Here is a 16,209-nt window from a genome sequence, read left to right as displayed (position 1 = left end):
ATTTACCAGAAGTCTTTCCTTCATGCTCATAGCATTACAGTCTGGCAAAAAAGAGTAGAAATTAGTCTCGTTTTTCTTAGATTGATTTGAAAGGGACGACGCTACAGTGTTGAAACTTTTTAATATCTACTCTTTTTTGCCAGACTGTAAAAAGATTACAGTTAGTGCCCATTAATCTTCACTGAATTACCAATTCAGCATCATTCGCTTGCCTTTTCCCATCACTTAAGGTCGGTGCCGCATGTCTTTTTAATACTAAATTAACCAATTTCGACTGGTATAAAAATTCAATAACAATAATTAATACTTGGTGCTTTGGTGTCGTTAAGAAGCAAAATACTCCTAGTGTAGATGTCGGTATGCGCCTGCCTAAAGGGGCCCACTGATTATTAGTCCGCCGGACGATATCAGCCTGTCAGTTAAAACAAAAATTTGACAGTTCCGGACAACTGATAGGCCGGTATCGTCCGGCGGACTGATAATCAGTGGGCCCCTTAAGGCGTGTAAACTAAGAAGGAAGTGATGACAAAATTCACCGCGGTCTCCTTCAAAGTGGTAAAATCTTACATTTTTTATTAATTAAAAAAATAAATAAATCTCGTTACGCACAACTATTTTTAATATAGACTTACCGTGGGGTAGACTCCATATTGGTACGTCGTGGGGGGAGGTTGGTAGAAGTACGCATAGCCAGGCGGTAACGCTGCGGGGACCTGGTGGACGAAAATAACGTTAGATCGTGGTGTCATTGTACAACATTATTAGAGTTAGGCCAAGCTAAGTTGGCAGCCATTTTGATAGCCCAGACCATAGTATAAACAGGGCAAAGTAAGTTATCTTCATACAAGTCGCGCGCGGTACGTTTCTATGAAGATATCATACTTTGCCCTGTTTATACTATGCCCAGACTGCCAGATTATGATTTAATACCACGTTACAAACACTAAGTACTTACCATACTCTGACAACTCGAAAATTTTATCTTATCTTATCTTATTATATCATCTGAACCCTGAAATTTGTATGCTTAGAAACATACTTGTCACACGCAACGCAACGCATGACAAGTATGTTTCTAAGCATACAAATTTCAGGGTTGAGATTGTCATAATGCATTGCATACGTTGCGTACGTGGGATAAGTGTGTCCCTGTCTCAATGCCTCCTCGAGTGCCGTGTATGTTTTAGACTTAAGCAAGAACACGAGAGTTTTCTAGAAAAGAACAAGACTAACATTTTTACAACAAATACTATACGCCTAAAACTTTATCGAGTTTTTCTATAAGCTCGAATAGTCTATGCCTTACGCCTATACTATAGTTTGTCAAAGGACTGTCTCATTTCAAACATAGACAGAGAGAATCATACTGTCTCTGTCTTACACTAGTACTAGCACCTATTTATTTTTGTTCTTATTTACTGAAAATTTGGTTTGACCAACTATATATGCCTGCGTGTACCTGGCTGACTTGTTGCGGCGAGGCAGCGTCGGTCCGCGTGAACCTGTCTGTAGGTCCAAGTCCGAACGTGCCCTCCCGAGCACCGCCGACGCCGTACCCCACCTCGTAGTATCCGCCCTGCAAACAAACATAGGTTAACAACTACACAAAATACAATTGATACTTTTACAATAAGTGTTTTTTTAGGGTTCCGTGGCCAAAGGGTAAAAACAGGATTACTAAGACTTCTCTGTCCGACTGTCTGAATGTCTATCCGTCTGTCACCGGGCTGTATCTCATGAACCGTATAGCTAGACAGAATGAAATAAATATTTAAGTGGGGCTCCCATACAACGAACGTGATTTTTTTGCCGTTTTTTGCGTAATAGTACGGAACCCATCGTGTGCGAGCCAGACTGTGCAGCGCCGTAGCCCGCGTTAGCACCGGCACCCGTGACGCCCGCGTTCGTAGCACTCGTAGTCCATGTCCCAACTACCTATACATACCATGTGGTGCGGCATCGTCCTGGTGATGAGCTGCGCCTCGTCGTAGTGGTAGCCGGTGGACTGCACGCCGCCGTACAGCGCGGCGCCGTAGCCCGCGTTAGCACCGGCACCCGTGACGCCCGCGTTCGTAGCACTCGTAGTCCATGTCTACACTACATACCATGTGGTGCGGCATCGTCCTGGTGATGAGCTGCGCCTCGTCGTAGTGGTAGCCGGTGGGCTGCACGCCGCCGTACAGCGCGGCGCCGTAGCCCGCGTTAGCACCGGCACCCGTGACGCCCGCGTTCGTAGCACTCGTAGTCCATGTCTACACTACATACCATGTGGTGCGGCATCGTCCTGGTGATGAGCTGCGCCTCGTCGTAGTGGTAGCCGGTGGGCTGCACGCCGCCGTACAGCGCGGCGCCGTAGCCCGCGTTAGCACCGGCACCCGTGACGCCCGCGTTCGTAGCACTCGTAGTCCATGTCTACACTACATACCATGTGGTGCGGCATCGTCCTGGTGATGAGCTGCGCCTCGTCGTAGTGGTAGCCGGTGGGCTGCACGCCGCCGTACAGCGCGGCGCCGTAGCCCGCGTTAGCACCGGCACCCGTGACGCCCGCGTTCGTAGCACTCGTAGTCCATGTCTACACTACATACCATGTGGTGCGGCATCGTCCTGGCGATGAGCTGCGCCTCGTCGTAGTGGTAGCCGGTGGGCTGCACGCCGCCGTACAGCGCGGCGCCGTAGCCCGCGTTAGCACCGGCACCCGTGACGCCCGCGTTCGTAGCACTCGTAGTCCATGTCTACACTACATACCATGTGGTGCGGCATCGTCCTGGTGATGAGCTGCGCCTCGTCGTAGTGGTAGCCGGTGGGCTGCACGCCGCCGTACAGCGCGGCGCCGTAGCCCGCGTTAGCACCGGCACCCGTGACGCCCGCGTTCGTAGCACTCGTAGTCCATGTCTACACTACATACCATGTGGTGCGGCATCGTCCTGGTGATGAGCTGCGCCTCGTCGTAGTGGTAGCCGGTGGGCTGCACGCCGCCGTACAGCGCGGCGCCGTAGCCCGCGTTAGCACCGGCACCCGTGACGCCCGCGTTCGTAGCACTCGTAGTCCATGTCTACACTACATACCATGTGGTGCGGCATCGTCCTGGTGATGAGCTGCGCCTCGTCGTAGTGGTAGCCGGTGGGCTGCACGCCGCCGTACAGCGCGGCGCCGTAGCCCGCGTTAGCACCGGCACCCGTGACGCCCGCGTTCGTAGCACTCGTAGTCCATGTCTACACTACATACCATGTGGTGCGGCATCGTCCTGGTGATGAGCTGCGCCTCGTCGTAGTGGTAGCCGGTGGGCTGCACGCCGCCGTACAGCGCGGCGCCGTAGCCCGCGTTAGCACCGGCACCCGTGACGCCCGCGTTCGTAGCACTCGTAGTCCATGTCTACACTACATACCATGTGGTGCGGCATCGTCCTGGTGACGAGCTGCGCCTCGTCGTAGTGGTAGCCGGTGGGCTGCACGCCGCCGTACAGCGCGGCGCCGTAGCCCGCGTTAGCACCGGCACCCGTGACGCCCGCGTTCGTAGCACTCGTAGTCCATGTCTACACTACATACCATGTGGTGCGGCATCGTCCTGGTGATGAGCTGCGCCTCGTCGTAGTGGTAGCCGGTGGGCTGCACGCCGCCGTACAGCGCGGCGCCGTAGCCCGCGTTAGCACCGGCACCCGTGACGCCCGCGTTCGTAGCACTCGTAGTCCATGTCTACACTACATACCATGTGGTGCGGCATCGTCCTGGTGATGAGCTGCGCCTCGTCGTAGTGGTAGCCGGTGGGCTGCACGCCGCCGTACAGCGCGGCGCCGTAGCCCGCGTTAGCACCGGCACCCGTGACGCCCGCGTTCGTAGCACTCGTAGTCCATGTCTACACTACATACCATGTGGTGCGGCATCGTCCTGGTGATGAGCTGCGCCTCGTCGTAGTGGTAGCCGGTGGGCTGCACGCCGCCGTACAGCGCGGCGCCGTAGCCCGCGTTAGCACCGGCACCCGTGACGCCCGCGTTCGTAGCACTCGTAGTCCATGTCTACACTACATACCATGTGGTGCGGCATCGTCCTGGTGATGAGCTGCGCCTCGTCGTAGTGGTAGCCGGTGGGCTGCACGCCGCCGTACAGCGCGGCGCCGTAGCCCGCGTTAGCACCGGCACCCGTGACGCCCGCGTTCGTAGCACTCGTAGTCCATGTCTACACTACATACCATGTGGTGCGGCATCGTCCTGGTGATGAGCTGCGCCTCGTCGTAGTGGTAGCCGGTGGGCTGCACGCCGCCGTACAGCGCGGCGCCGTAGCCCGCGTTAGCACCGGCACCCGTGACGCCCGCGTTCGTAGCACTCGTAGTCCATGTCTACACTACATACCATGTGGTGCGGCATCGTCCTGGTGATGAGCTGCGCCTCGTCGTAGTGGTAGCCGGTGGGCTGCACGCCGCCGTACAGCGCGGCGCCGTAGCCCGCGTTAGCACCGGCACCCGTGACGCCCGCGTTCGTAGCACTCGTAGTCCATGTCTACACTACATACCATGTGGTGCGGCATCGTCCTGGTGATGAGCTGCGCCTCGTCGTAGTGGTAGCCGGTGGGCTGCACGCCGCCGTACAGCGCGGCGCCGTAGCCCGCGTTAGCACCGGCACCCGTGACGCCCGCGTTCGCCGCGTTGGCACCCGCGTTCGCGCCTGCGCTTACTGCAATACATACCAAATGGATAAAAAAAAATTTCCCTCCCATAGAAAATGGACCAGCCAAATTGTATGAAACAGCCAAATTTTTTTTGGCAACGGGAATGCTTTTTTTTTAGCCACCGTGTATAGCATAATTATATTTAAACACGCAAACAAACAACAAAGTTGCGATTTGTTTTAGTGTTAACTAACATTTTCTTATAACTTACACCAATCGATGTGATCATTTAGACTAAGTTGTAAGTAGTCTTTATTGAGCAAAAAATACTCAGAAAAAAATTATACACTTTTATAACTAGGTAACAACAGGCGGTCTAATCACTAAAAAGCGATCTGTGCCAAGTGTAGGAGGTTATTTGAATACAGTTTCTTGTAAGATTACAGTATAGATTAATCAACTATTTAGTTACCTGTGGTTGTGGCTACTTTGGCGGTTGAGTTCTGTGTCGTTGACGTGCTTGTTAAACTATTACTATTAGATGCTACCGAGTTGTCATACTGAAAATAACAAATTTAAATTAGGGTGGTATTCCACCTGCTCCTATTTCTTGATCCAATGTCATTGCGTCTCACTCTCTCATTAAGCAAAATGTGAGACGCAAATACACATAATATGACGAAAAGGGCCATTATGCCTCCTTAACCTTTTGAACGCTAATGTAAACTTGAAAGTGTGAACGTTACTTTAACAGCGTCCGCCATAACACCTATAGTTGTCTATGGGGCTGTGGGCACGACTAGGAACACCTTTAGGGGTTCTTGGCGTTCAAAGGGTTAACAATAGATCTACCAAAACTTTAAATCCATCTTCTGAAGTGTCCAATGGCAAAACGATATGACTTGGATGTAAAAAGTCAATGATCTGTTAAGTCATAAATAATGTCGTAAAATTCACTGTCATTGTTTTTTCCCCTTAGACTCTTCACGTCACGTCATGTCACGTCAGATGTTTATGACTACATTATAGGTCTACTGAGGCGGTTGGTCAAAAGTTATTCTGGTCACCTACGGACTGGATTAAGGCTTGGCTGCATGAAGCAAATTTGTATTATGTATATACACACATACATACATACATATAATCACGCCTATTTCCCGGAGGGGTAGGCAGAGAACACGGATTTCCACTTGCTACGATCCTGACATACCTCTTTCGCTTCCTTCACTTTCATAACATTCCTCATACACGATCGCCGGTTTAGGGTGCTCTTGACCTGGCCTTTCTTCAGGATTTCCCCGATCTGATCAGAGAAAGTCCGCCGAGGTCTGCCCCTTCCAACTCCCGTTTCTACCTCTCCCTTATACACTCTCTTTGTTAGCCTTCTTTCACTCATTCTTTCCACGTGTCCAAGCCATCTCAAAATACCTTTCTCAATTTTTGTCACTACATCTTCGCTCAGTCCACACTTTTCCCTTTTCCCTTGTATTATGTTAAGTAAGTAATACTAGTTTTAGTCCCAAAACTTATCTCCTTCCTACCTTGACTATACTACTAAAAAAGCACCGAGCAACTTCTGTGCCAACCGCCTAAGGTAAGTGGTAGATGACTTGATCACGTGGTTTATCACATAACACGAGCATGCAAAGAACACGAGATTAAAATAGTAATAGCGCACCTGTGGCGTGTTGTCCTTAGTGGGTAGTTTGGCCTGTTGACTGGGCTGGTACGTGTATAGCGCACTGCCCGCGTACACTCCCGCTGACGATGACGTCTGCTGACACAAAATGTCTGTTAGTTATTTAAAAGGTTTGATTGGACAGTAATCAAAATATAAACAACACCAAATATATACGACCATAGAGTAACTTATACTAGAGAGGTACTGTCATAGTAAATTTTGTAATCCCAGTAAATTCACTGCCATCTGTCGACACACTTTAAAACTAAAAATGAAGATTTATAAAAATACGATAAAATGTATTTAAATATGGATAAATGATTTTTTTTATTTGCATTAATTATTTTTATGATTTTGACCCATGTTCTTTCACTGATATGCGTTTAAATTGTTAAATAACAAACGAAACCGTCAACGCCATCTATACGACAGTAAGCCAAAGCTAGTAGCGCCCTCTGAACGAGAATCAAATTTTCTTGATTTTCGAGGCACGTTTTTTCCTTAGACTGTATCCATCTATTACGGAGTTATATCTATCTTTGATACGACTAAGGGCAAGTTGCACCAACCACAACAGATTAATCAATCAGCAGTGAACTATGAGACTTTCCATATATAAAAATTCAGCAAAGATTTAACAAAACAGTGGTGCAACCGAGGGTCAGGTTAAAGTTTTAACCCTTAAAACTTTATTGTTGCAAAATGTATACAAAGCATTGGACAGCTCACAGATTTAACAGATAAAAGCTTAAGTTTTTATTTTAAAACATTTTTTCCAACCAATAACAAAAAATCATGTATTTAAGGGTTAATTAGCTCCAGCGTTCCAGCGAATTTCATTTTATTTTGTCGAGTAAAGATCGCGTATTTATCACGCTAGAGTACCGCCTGAGTGGCAAGTGACCAGAGGAGCGTTCGGTGGGGCGGGCAGCAACAAGAGTCGAATTGCTCTGTCCGGCGAACATTCACGCCGCTCGCATAAGTCTACATTTGTTTTACATGAATGAACGCTCGCTCGAGTGTCTCCACAAACTTCTACACGTAATACGTTTATTACAGGGCGGGGCATAAGTTAGGTAGTATTAGGCGGGGTATTAGGCAGTTACGACACAAATTTACCCACAGAATGTTTAAGCACCGTTAGTTGAGCTTGCCTGCTGTATTGTATAGTCAAAGCCTGTATATTCACCTGGTAGGAGTTGATCATCGGCTGGTACTGCGTGAGCGCGGCCGCGGAGCCGTACGCCGGCGCCGACATGCCGGTCGTTAGCGACGCGTTTGTTGAGCTTGCCTGCTGTATTGTACAGTCAAAGCCTGTATATTCACCTGGTAGGAGTTGATCATCGGCTGGTACTGCGTGAGCGCGGCCGCGGAGCCGTACGCCGGCGCCGACATGCCGGTCGTTAGCGACGCGTTTGTTGAGCTTGCCTGCTGTACAAAATAGAAGGTACATATTGGTTCGTTCGTCCTCTGTCAATGTATTCATTTGAATGTCAAAATTAGCTTTTCTTGCGATGGGCGACGAGGGATAAGTTCAGGACATCCTAAATTAAAAATCGACTAGAAGGAATGAAGAAGCAATAATGGTGGTTTTGGGGTATGCACATTCTGACGTTATTTAGGGAAGAGGACCAAGGCCCCTAACGCATCTATCAATAAAATTTAATTTTCTGTCAAAAAGAATATTTCTGAAAGATCCATCTTTTTCGCCAAACTGCGTCGATTTAGAGCAGGGACGTTTATTTTATTTATTCGAATGGCATTTATTCACATTCTCGGCTGTTAACCCTTAAATGCATATTGTTGCCAAATGTATACAAAGCAATAATGATGCATAATTAATTATAATACGCTTAATTAATGAATTAATTATATTACATTAATTAATTTAATCATGCATTTAAGGGTTAATAAGGCATTATTGATAACCAACACAGATTTAACAGAGGTGTGTTCGAAAATGTAAAATGTGTAAATGCTAATGTTACCTGTGGCGCGTAGACGTTGGCTCCGTATACGGGTGGGTGGTGCGCCGCCGCGGCGTGGTGTGCGTACACGTTCTGCTGGCCCATAGCCTAAATACAAACGTTCGGGTTAGCGATCATTAGTCAAACTCAACATATTGGTTGTGTTCATATTTCACTTTTGTAATAAATACGGCTGATGCTTAAGAGGCCGTAGTCGATTTTGGAGCAAAAATTTAAAATTTATAGATTTAGTCGTTGAAATTATACACGTTTTGTTACGTAATATCTAAATAACAAGTATTGGTTTCTATTAGCACGTCTTCTCATCTTGCCTTTTAATAATGAGGTCGCGAGCGTGCGTCACTGGTAATATATGAAAAGAAGGGGCTGTTTTTAAAAATTCATCAAAAATTTATGGTGGTAAATTATACAAATTGATGTATAAGAATAGTTTCAGCAAATGTTGTAGATTGTGTAAGTATTAAAATTACGTTGAAATTAAGTCGATTTTCAGAGAAATTGTCACTTGTTTTGAAGTAATTTCTGGAGAAAATTGATTTCGTCTAACTTTCATTTACACTACTTCAAAGTCATAATAATAAAAATGTAGTCTGATAAACGTCAAGTACAGGATATGTGTAATACAAAATTACCATGTTTAGCCGTCCAAACTTTACGAAATTTACAAATAAGAGCGACAAAATCAGTACTTTACACGCGTTTACCTAAACGTCCATCAGAAAAGCAAACATTACTAATTTAGTGAGTCTGTTTTCACAAAATTGATCTGATAAAAGGTAAGATAAGAAGACGTGCTAATAGAAACCAGTACTTGTTATTTCAATTAGGTAACAAAAGGTGTACAATTTCACCGACTAAATCTATCAATTTTACATTTTTGCGACTAAAATCGACACCGGCCTCTTAATCTTTCTAAGATTATAATTCGGGTCATTCCGAAAATCCCCATTAATTCCATCAAATTAAGAGTATCTGACGTATTCCGAATTACCCGGAAACGCCTCACCACAGACACAAAATAAGCAAATTAAAGTGAAATGTAAAAAGAATAATGGTACGGAAACCATCGTACGCGAGTCCGAATCACACTTGACCGGTTTTTTTTTTCATTTGAAGATTACAGTAATTTTTTTCGGCACAAGTGTACGGTACGTGTTACAAATGTTACAATATTTTTTTTCCGATTTCTATCGATGATAACTGTATTATGCATTTTTTTTATTTCCGTTATCAAATAGTCTATTTTTATTTCCATCAAATGAATATGTGGCTTTCCATACAGAAGGGTCCTTATCATGCTTCAAGTGCAATAAGGTTTTTTTGTTTGAAATTCCAACAGAAATTCTGATAGAAACATAAGGATTATCTGATGGAAAGCCACATACATAGTTGGTCAAACTAAATTGTCAGTAAATAAGAACAAAAACAAACTATATTCATCCTTTTCTTTTGGGTACTAGTACTAGTGTAAGACAAAAATAGTATGATTATCTCTGTCTATGTTTGAAATGAGACAGTCCTTTGACAAACTATAACTGTAAGAGGGTAGTTGTGTATGTGTATACATGTATATACCTTGTGTCGGTGCAGCTGCGGCGCGGCCTGCGGCGCGTCGCCCGCGGACACGGCCAGCTGCTTCATCGCTGCCGTTAGCTGCTTCTCTAAACCTGGCACAGACAAACAACTAATTACAAACTTACTTTTCTCCAATATGCTCGGAAATGTTCACCTTATTGTAGCAAAAATTGTACAGGAAGTTCTTCTTTATGGTCAAATTCAAATAAAAAAAATCAAACCTTTATTGCCCTGTTTCAGCGGATGGGAAGTTATTAGTGTATTGTTTTTTGTTTTTAAAAATATGAATCAACTAAGAAAAATGCAAACAGCCAATTATTATAACCGCAGGCCGCGTCTACATGAACCGGTCAGCTATTACTTATGTATTTCAATCTATAGGATAGAGGGAGATAAACGACCTTACATATCTCGTTCTTACAAGACCGTCGTGTATGATCGTGCGAATACTGTTTAATAAAATCAAAGACTACCTATATAACTTTTTTTAAGGATCTCATGCGTGCTCATACAGGCTCCATTGCACAATTATATTGAACGGTACTGAAAGGCAGAATAAGTTGTGCCTTTAACTTTTAACAAATAAATATTATTAATTAAATAAATAATAATGATTATTTTAGCTCCTCGCATGTTTGGAGAAAAACACTATATTTGCCTCAGCAGGAATAGCAATTTGTGGATTAGTCTTCTTTGTCGCCTCGAAATCGAAACTTATTTTCAACACAGGTGAGTAGTAAGCGTAACGAAAGAAATGAAAATATAAAGGACTTACTGTTAGGCTGTGGCGGGGCAGGTTCTACCGGTGCGGGGACTGGTTCTGGCGCTAAACTCTCCGGTAACTGCGAAAATTCATACAACTTTAACAATAAGTTAGATCACTTTACAATACTTTACATCTAGAGGAGGTAAATTGAGGTACGATATTTATTATTATTATTATTATATACGAATGCACAGGCAGCTTAAAATAGCTGATACGTGCATATCAATGTCCTGTGTTTTGTCCATTCGTAAAATGTTTGTCGAGTCTGTTTTTAAAGGAGTTCACTGAAGGCGCACTGATTACCGATTTATTTAACAAATCGCGGTGTAGTCGCGGTACTCGCGGTGGAAAAGGCTGGGCCGTGGTGTCGGAGGCAAAAAAGTTGGTTAAAGACTTGGAGCGGCGCCTACGTGACAGAGGGTGCGATTTGTATTATTTTTTTTGTCTTTTATGTGCATACATACGTTTTTGTTTTAGATTTTAAGTGTTGACATGTAATTTTAAAGCTCATTCATAATTTTATTATCATATTGGAAATAAAAAAAATCTGAATTTAACAAATTGCATCTTTCTAACACTACGAGCGGCCATGGATGATATTGACGCCAAATATAGTAATCACAGCACACTGCAAAATACATGAAACTTTTTTCTAAGTACTATAACCACGTAGACCTTAAGTTATAGAAAGGCATAGTAGAAGGTCGTCTCACCATACTGTTGGTGTTGGCGTACGTGGCGCTGGGCTCGGGGGCGGGCTCGTGCACGTGCGCGTGCGTGTGCGCGTGCGCGGGCGCCGGCGCCGGCTCGGGCGCCGCCGTCACCGCCTGGAAACAATCAATTCCGTTTAGAATCACGACTATTCCAAATGGACAGAACACCCTGCCTTGAAGATAGCAAAAAGAGCCAAGTAGGTACATGATTGGCGCGACAGTATTACGCCGCGAGGTAGACTACCCATCTTTTTCTAACTTTATTAATTAAAGAGGGATGGGTAGTCTATCTCGCGGCGAGATACTGTCGCGCCAATCATGTGCTAGGTTCCTTTGAAAAAGGTAAGGCAAACACTCAAAATTAAGAGGGGGAAGGAGAGGTCTTTGGCCGGCAGTGAAACACGACAGGCTCACAATAATGACAATGTGCTAGTTGTCGTAAGTAAGTTTCATAGTGCAGTCTTATTTTTGTTGTTGCGGTGCTTATCGATAGGAAGACGTCCCGAAGGCGAACTGTCGACTGTGAATGTTTGTAGCATGACGCTCACCGTAGGAAGCGGCTTGGGCGGTTGAGCGGGCTGGTGCTGGGGCGCGGCGACGGTGGGTTGGGGTTGGGGTTGGGGGTGGGACTGGGGGTGGGACTGGGGTTGGGGTTGGGACTGGGGTTGGGCGACGGCGGGCTGCGGCGCGGGCGCGGGCTCGGTGAGGTCGGGCTCCAGCGCGCCGAACTGCACGTCCAGGAACATGGCGCCGCCCTCGCCGCCCGGCATCTCCACCGCTGACGACGGGATCTGCGCAAACAACAAACAGGCGCCTCACTTCAAACATAACATCGCAATTTGACTAAAGAGCAAGTTTTCTATCAGGACCTTTCCTAGTTTCGTAGGTTTTTATATGCAACACGTATGTTTTTATTTAAGGCCCCGCGGGTTCAGGTTCTTCTCGCCCTCTCGCTAAGCATAAACGCGAGCGAGACGGCTGCGCTGGAATCACGGATATCATGTTTTTGAATTGTTATTATTAGTAAGTTATAACAAAAAAAATGTCATCCACGAATTCGATCAAAAATAAAATTGCGCATTTTTGGAAGCAAGTGAACAAGCGAAAGCCAAAAAATCAGAATTCGAATCGATGAAGTAACTAGAGAAAGGCTTCAAGATTGCTATTCATATTTTTGCCAACCATATTATAATATAAAAAAGAGCTACAATTTTTCAAAAACTCCGCTGGTTGAAGCTACTGCACCTTAACTGAGACCACTAGGCATACCATTGTCGCGCCGGTAGTTAATAATTGAAATTCCAGTGTACGAATGAGCTTATAATGTTATATAGCAGCCAGTTTATATGAACTACCTATATCCATGAAATGTATTAAAGTCGAAAATACAAGAACTCAACGGGCGTCAACATTTAGCAGTCGGTTACGCTTAAATACCTTGGAAGGAGGAGGCACCCTCGCTCGCTGTGGTTTTCTTTGACTAGTCATGTCAGAAGAACCGTATACACCATAATTTGACGAATATACACCTGAAACAATGATATATTTAATTAAACATGTGAACAACATCATGGTATTTTTTTTAACCCTAGATAGAAGTTAGCATTAATACGAAAAATCTTCCAGCTTGTGTATATTTGATAAGGTCGTCAACGTCAACGGACTAATGACCAAGTATCCAGCGGAGATCATTACGGTAGGCATATGTCGAGCAACTGACGTCACTTCGGTTAATATAGTATACGCGAAAAAGACTTATTTCTATTTACAAGATACATAATTTAAAAAAAAAACAATTATCAAAATTTTGTACAGAGTAATACCGCATACCATGAAAGTGCACGCCAAAAACGATCTTATGCAGTCTTCGGTATGGTTGATTTTGAATATGAAACAACTAAGTTTTAATTTGTAATGAATACATACTGTTATCATGCCGTTGCGATTGCTGAGTGAGTTGCGACAGGTACTGGGACTGCGCCGCGGAGAGCGACCCCGACATACCCATTGGCTGTTGACAAATAATGGAATTTGATGAATACAATACAATACGTGTTTTTGAATAAATTATGTTTACCTTTATAAATGATAAGGTGATATATTTCATAGGTTTATTTATTGGTGTTGTCTTTATAATGTGCTAGTTTGTAGAAAGGCGGATCTAAAAAGCACAGAATATGGACAAGTAGGATATTTAACAAAATACGATACACACGCGGTCTGTACGCCTGGGGGCACCGGGGCGTCGACCGAGCGTTCATAGTAGATCGTTAACCAAGGGGATAAAAGGCACTCACTTCTGGCGAGGTAGTTTAGAGCTCTCACTGCGTTCGAGCGCCAATATTCCGAGGGTGAAATGATGCCTTTCACCCGAGTTAAACACTCTACTTTTCATTTCGAATACGAGGAAAGGGAAAACGCATGTTTTTTTTATAAACATGACAGTATAATTTTTTATAGTATTTCTTGAGGGTAAGTACTTTCAATTAACAATTTAGGCAAAAGTATCGTTTTTTATGGAACGGGGAGTCAAATATCAGAATGGAAATTGTATAACATCCTTTTAAACCCAATTTTCAATTGTTTACTGTAAAAAATTAAAAAAATCGTACTTGGAACGTAAAATGCTCTAGTGCAGAAACGTATAATTTTCTGCACACCTTTTAGAACAACAATTACCCTCTTTCAGAGCATGAGAAATGAAAAATATTAAACTCGATCCAGTGGTTTGAACGGCCGCTCGTCACCCCGCTGCCGCAGAACCGCGTCTACAGGTTTAGACTAAGCCAGTGACGCCGGCGCCACTCTTCAGACAAGCCAAGCCAGCACTGGCGCGAATAGACAAGCGCTGGCTTGTCTTGAAAAACTGGTTATACGAGGCCAATATCAAGCCAGCGCTGGCTGCCAGTGTCAGATGTATTCTTGTATTGTAGGTGTGTCTGTCTGTATAGGTGCCATTCATTTATTACGTAAGCATCTGAAGGAAAAAATAATACATATTGAGTTTGTTTTAATTTTTATTTTCAAGGAAATATTTTAGAATGTTTATTTTGTGCCTGCAGAGGTATAAAAATAATATTATTTGGAGTAATAATCAACTATTATTTCATTTTAAAGTTTTTTTATAACAGCACGGATGCACGTGATTTTTCAAAGCATAATCTTAATCTTCGCATTTTTGTGATCTTACGTAAGAACTATCAAGACTCTCCCACCTCCCTGTAAGAAAAAAAAAAACCGGCCAAGTGCGAGTCGGACTCGCGCACCGAGGGTTCCGTACTTTTTAGTATTTGTTGTTATAGCGGCAACAGAAATACATTATCTGTGAAAATTTCAACTGTCTATTAGCTATCATGGTTCATGAGATACAGCCTGGTGACAGACAGACGGACAGACGGCCAGACGGACAGCGGAGTCTTAGTAATAGGGTCCCGTTTTTACCCTTTGGGTACGGAACCCTAATAAGACATGGTCGGCCCCCCTCCCCCTAAATCTCCTTACGTAATAAATGAATAGCGCCATATGTCACAGCTGTTGGGTCTCCAAAAAAATAAAGTAAAAATAATAATATGAATGTATGCGTGTCGCGCTGAGTGCTGACCTGGTGTCGGGGCGGCTGCGGCTCGGCGGGCTGCGCGTGCGCGGGTGCGAGCGCGGGTGCGGGCGCGGGTGCGAGCGCGGGTGCGGGTGCGAGCGCGGGTGCGAGCGCGGGCGCGGGCGCGGGCGAGGCGCTGGGCGGCGCCGCGAGCGTCGCCGGGCTGATCGTAGGCTGCAACTAATCAACACTTTGGATTAGATTATATTACATATTAAAACACTCGTGTGATCCTTTTATGAAACTCATTTCATTCGTTTCATAAACCCACAGTCTAATGCCTTTCATTATGTAGCAGTCACATATAAACTAATAAGGCCACTTGCACCATCCCACTAACCCGGGGTAAAGCGGTTAAACCGTTAACCCAGTGTCACATTGTACTGGTAACCATGGTAACTCCAGGTTTAACCGTTTAACCCCGGGTTAGTCGGATGGTGCGAGTGGCGCTAATAGGAGTATTTGTAAGTAGACTTACAATGGGCGCCCTGGGCTCGGGCAGGCGACTGTAGCTGTAGCTGGGAATGTGCTCGGCGCCGTTCGCCGCGGGCGTGTCCCAACACTCCTCCTGCTGCAAATTGTACGCCGTTGACATACACATATTTTTTACTACATCTTCGCCAATGGGGTTGGCCGGTCGAAGTATTTAGCAGATGGCACCAGCATAGCTTGCCCTGTCAATTCCTAGAATTGTGTCAATTTTTTTATTTTTTATTTATTTAGAACACAAACAGTCACAATATCCATGTTACATATGTTGTACACAATGTACGAATTGAGATGCGATACAAACAGACTTGGAGGTTCATAAAAACAATATTAATAAAATAGAAAGGTAGGTAAGAAAAACGTAGTATTTAGTTTAAGAATACATAACTAACTAACAGTTACTAAAAGAGTTTACGTCTTACTAGCGTTTTTAGACTAGACAAGGAATTATTAAAAGGATCAATATCGAACAAATATTTATTATAGAAACTGGGGACTCGTCTGAAAAAGGTATGTCTAGAATAGTTCTTGCGAGAAAAGCTTACATGGAATAAAGATTTTTGTTTTTTTAATGGAATTTATGCCATGGATGCCAGCCCTTTAAGCCAAATCTCATAGTGAAAGAGGCAAGCTATGATGGTGCCATCTATGCAAACAATACAAATCTTAAGCGAGGTTTAGACTAGCAAGAACTTGCATGCAATTTACGTTACATTGCGGTATCTGATCAAACTTTTGAATACAGTTTACTTTAGTAGTCGGCAAGTTCTTGCTAGTCTAAGTGCCAGTTGCACCATCCGC

The 16,209-nt window shown here is 44.6% G+C and overlaps 1 protein-coding gene across 1 annotated transcript in view; it reads right to left on the bottom strand.

Moving 5' to 3' along the window:
• Positions 1 to 16,209, bottom strand: part of LOC134748943 (protein lingerer-like) — a 41,208-nt gene that overhangs the window by 11,750 nt on the left and 13,249 nt on the right. The window contains exons 15-38 of the mRNA XM_063683815.1: positions 15,398 to 15,490; positions 14,926 to 15,099; positions 13,251 to 13,335; positions 12,762 to 12,853; positions 11,873 to 12,115; positions 11,325 to 11,438; positions 10,621 to 10,687; positions 9,846 to 9,937; positions 8,271 to 8,357; positions 7,609 to 7,710; positions 7,472 to 7,576; positions 6,280 to 6,378; positions 5,074 to 5,161; positions 4,506 to 4,666; positions 4,186 to 4,332; positions 3,866 to 4,012; positions 3,546 to 3,692; positions 3,226 to 3,372; positions 2,906 to 3,052; positions 2,586 to 2,732; positions 2,266 to 2,412; positions 1,946 to 2,092; positions 1,460 to 1,576; positions 633 to 713 (exon numbers count right to left, since the gene is read on the bottom strand). Coding sequence (XP_063539885.1) covers positions 633 to 713; positions 1,460 to 1,576; positions 1,946 to 2,092; positions 2,266 to 2,412; positions 2,586 to 2,732; positions 2,906 to 3,052; positions 3,226 to 3,372; positions 3,546 to 3,692; positions 3,866 to 4,012; positions 4,186 to 4,332; positions 4,506 to 4,666; positions 5,074 to 5,161; positions 6,280 to 6,378; positions 7,472 to 7,576; positions 7,609 to 7,710; positions 8,271 to 8,357; positions 9,846 to 9,937; positions 10,621 to 10,687; positions 11,325 to 11,438; positions 11,873 to 12,115; positions 12,762 to 12,853; positions 13,251 to 13,335; positions 14,926 to 15,099; positions 15,398 to 15,490 — 2,976 coding nt within the window. The remainder of the gene's footprint in view (positions 1 to 632; positions 714 to 1,459; positions 1,577 to 1,945; positions 2,093 to 2,265; positions 2,413 to 2,585; positions 2,733 to 2,905; positions 3,053 to 3,225; positions 3,373 to 3,545; positions 3,693 to 3,865; positions 4,013 to 4,185; positions 4,333 to 4,505; positions 4,667 to 5,073; positions 5,162 to 6,279; positions 6,379 to 7,471; positions 7,577 to 7,608; positions 7,711 to 8,270; positions 8,358 to 9,845; positions 9,938 to 10,620; positions 10,688 to 11,324; positions 11,439 to 11,872; positions 12,116 to 12,761; positions 12,854 to 13,250; positions 13,336 to 14,925; positions 15,100 to 15,397; positions 15,491 to 16,209) is intronic.

Source organism: Cydia strobilella, chromosome 2, assembly GCF_947568885.1.
Source record: "Cydia strobilella chromosome 2, ilCydStro3.1, whole genome shotgun sequence".
Taxonomy (NCBI): domain Eukaryota; kingdom Metazoa; phylum Arthropoda; class Insecta; order Lepidoptera; family Tortricidae; genus Cydia; species Cydia strobilella.
The sequence above is the reverse complement of the archived record's forward strand: the minus strand, read 5'-3'. Positions and strand labels throughout refer to the sequence as shown.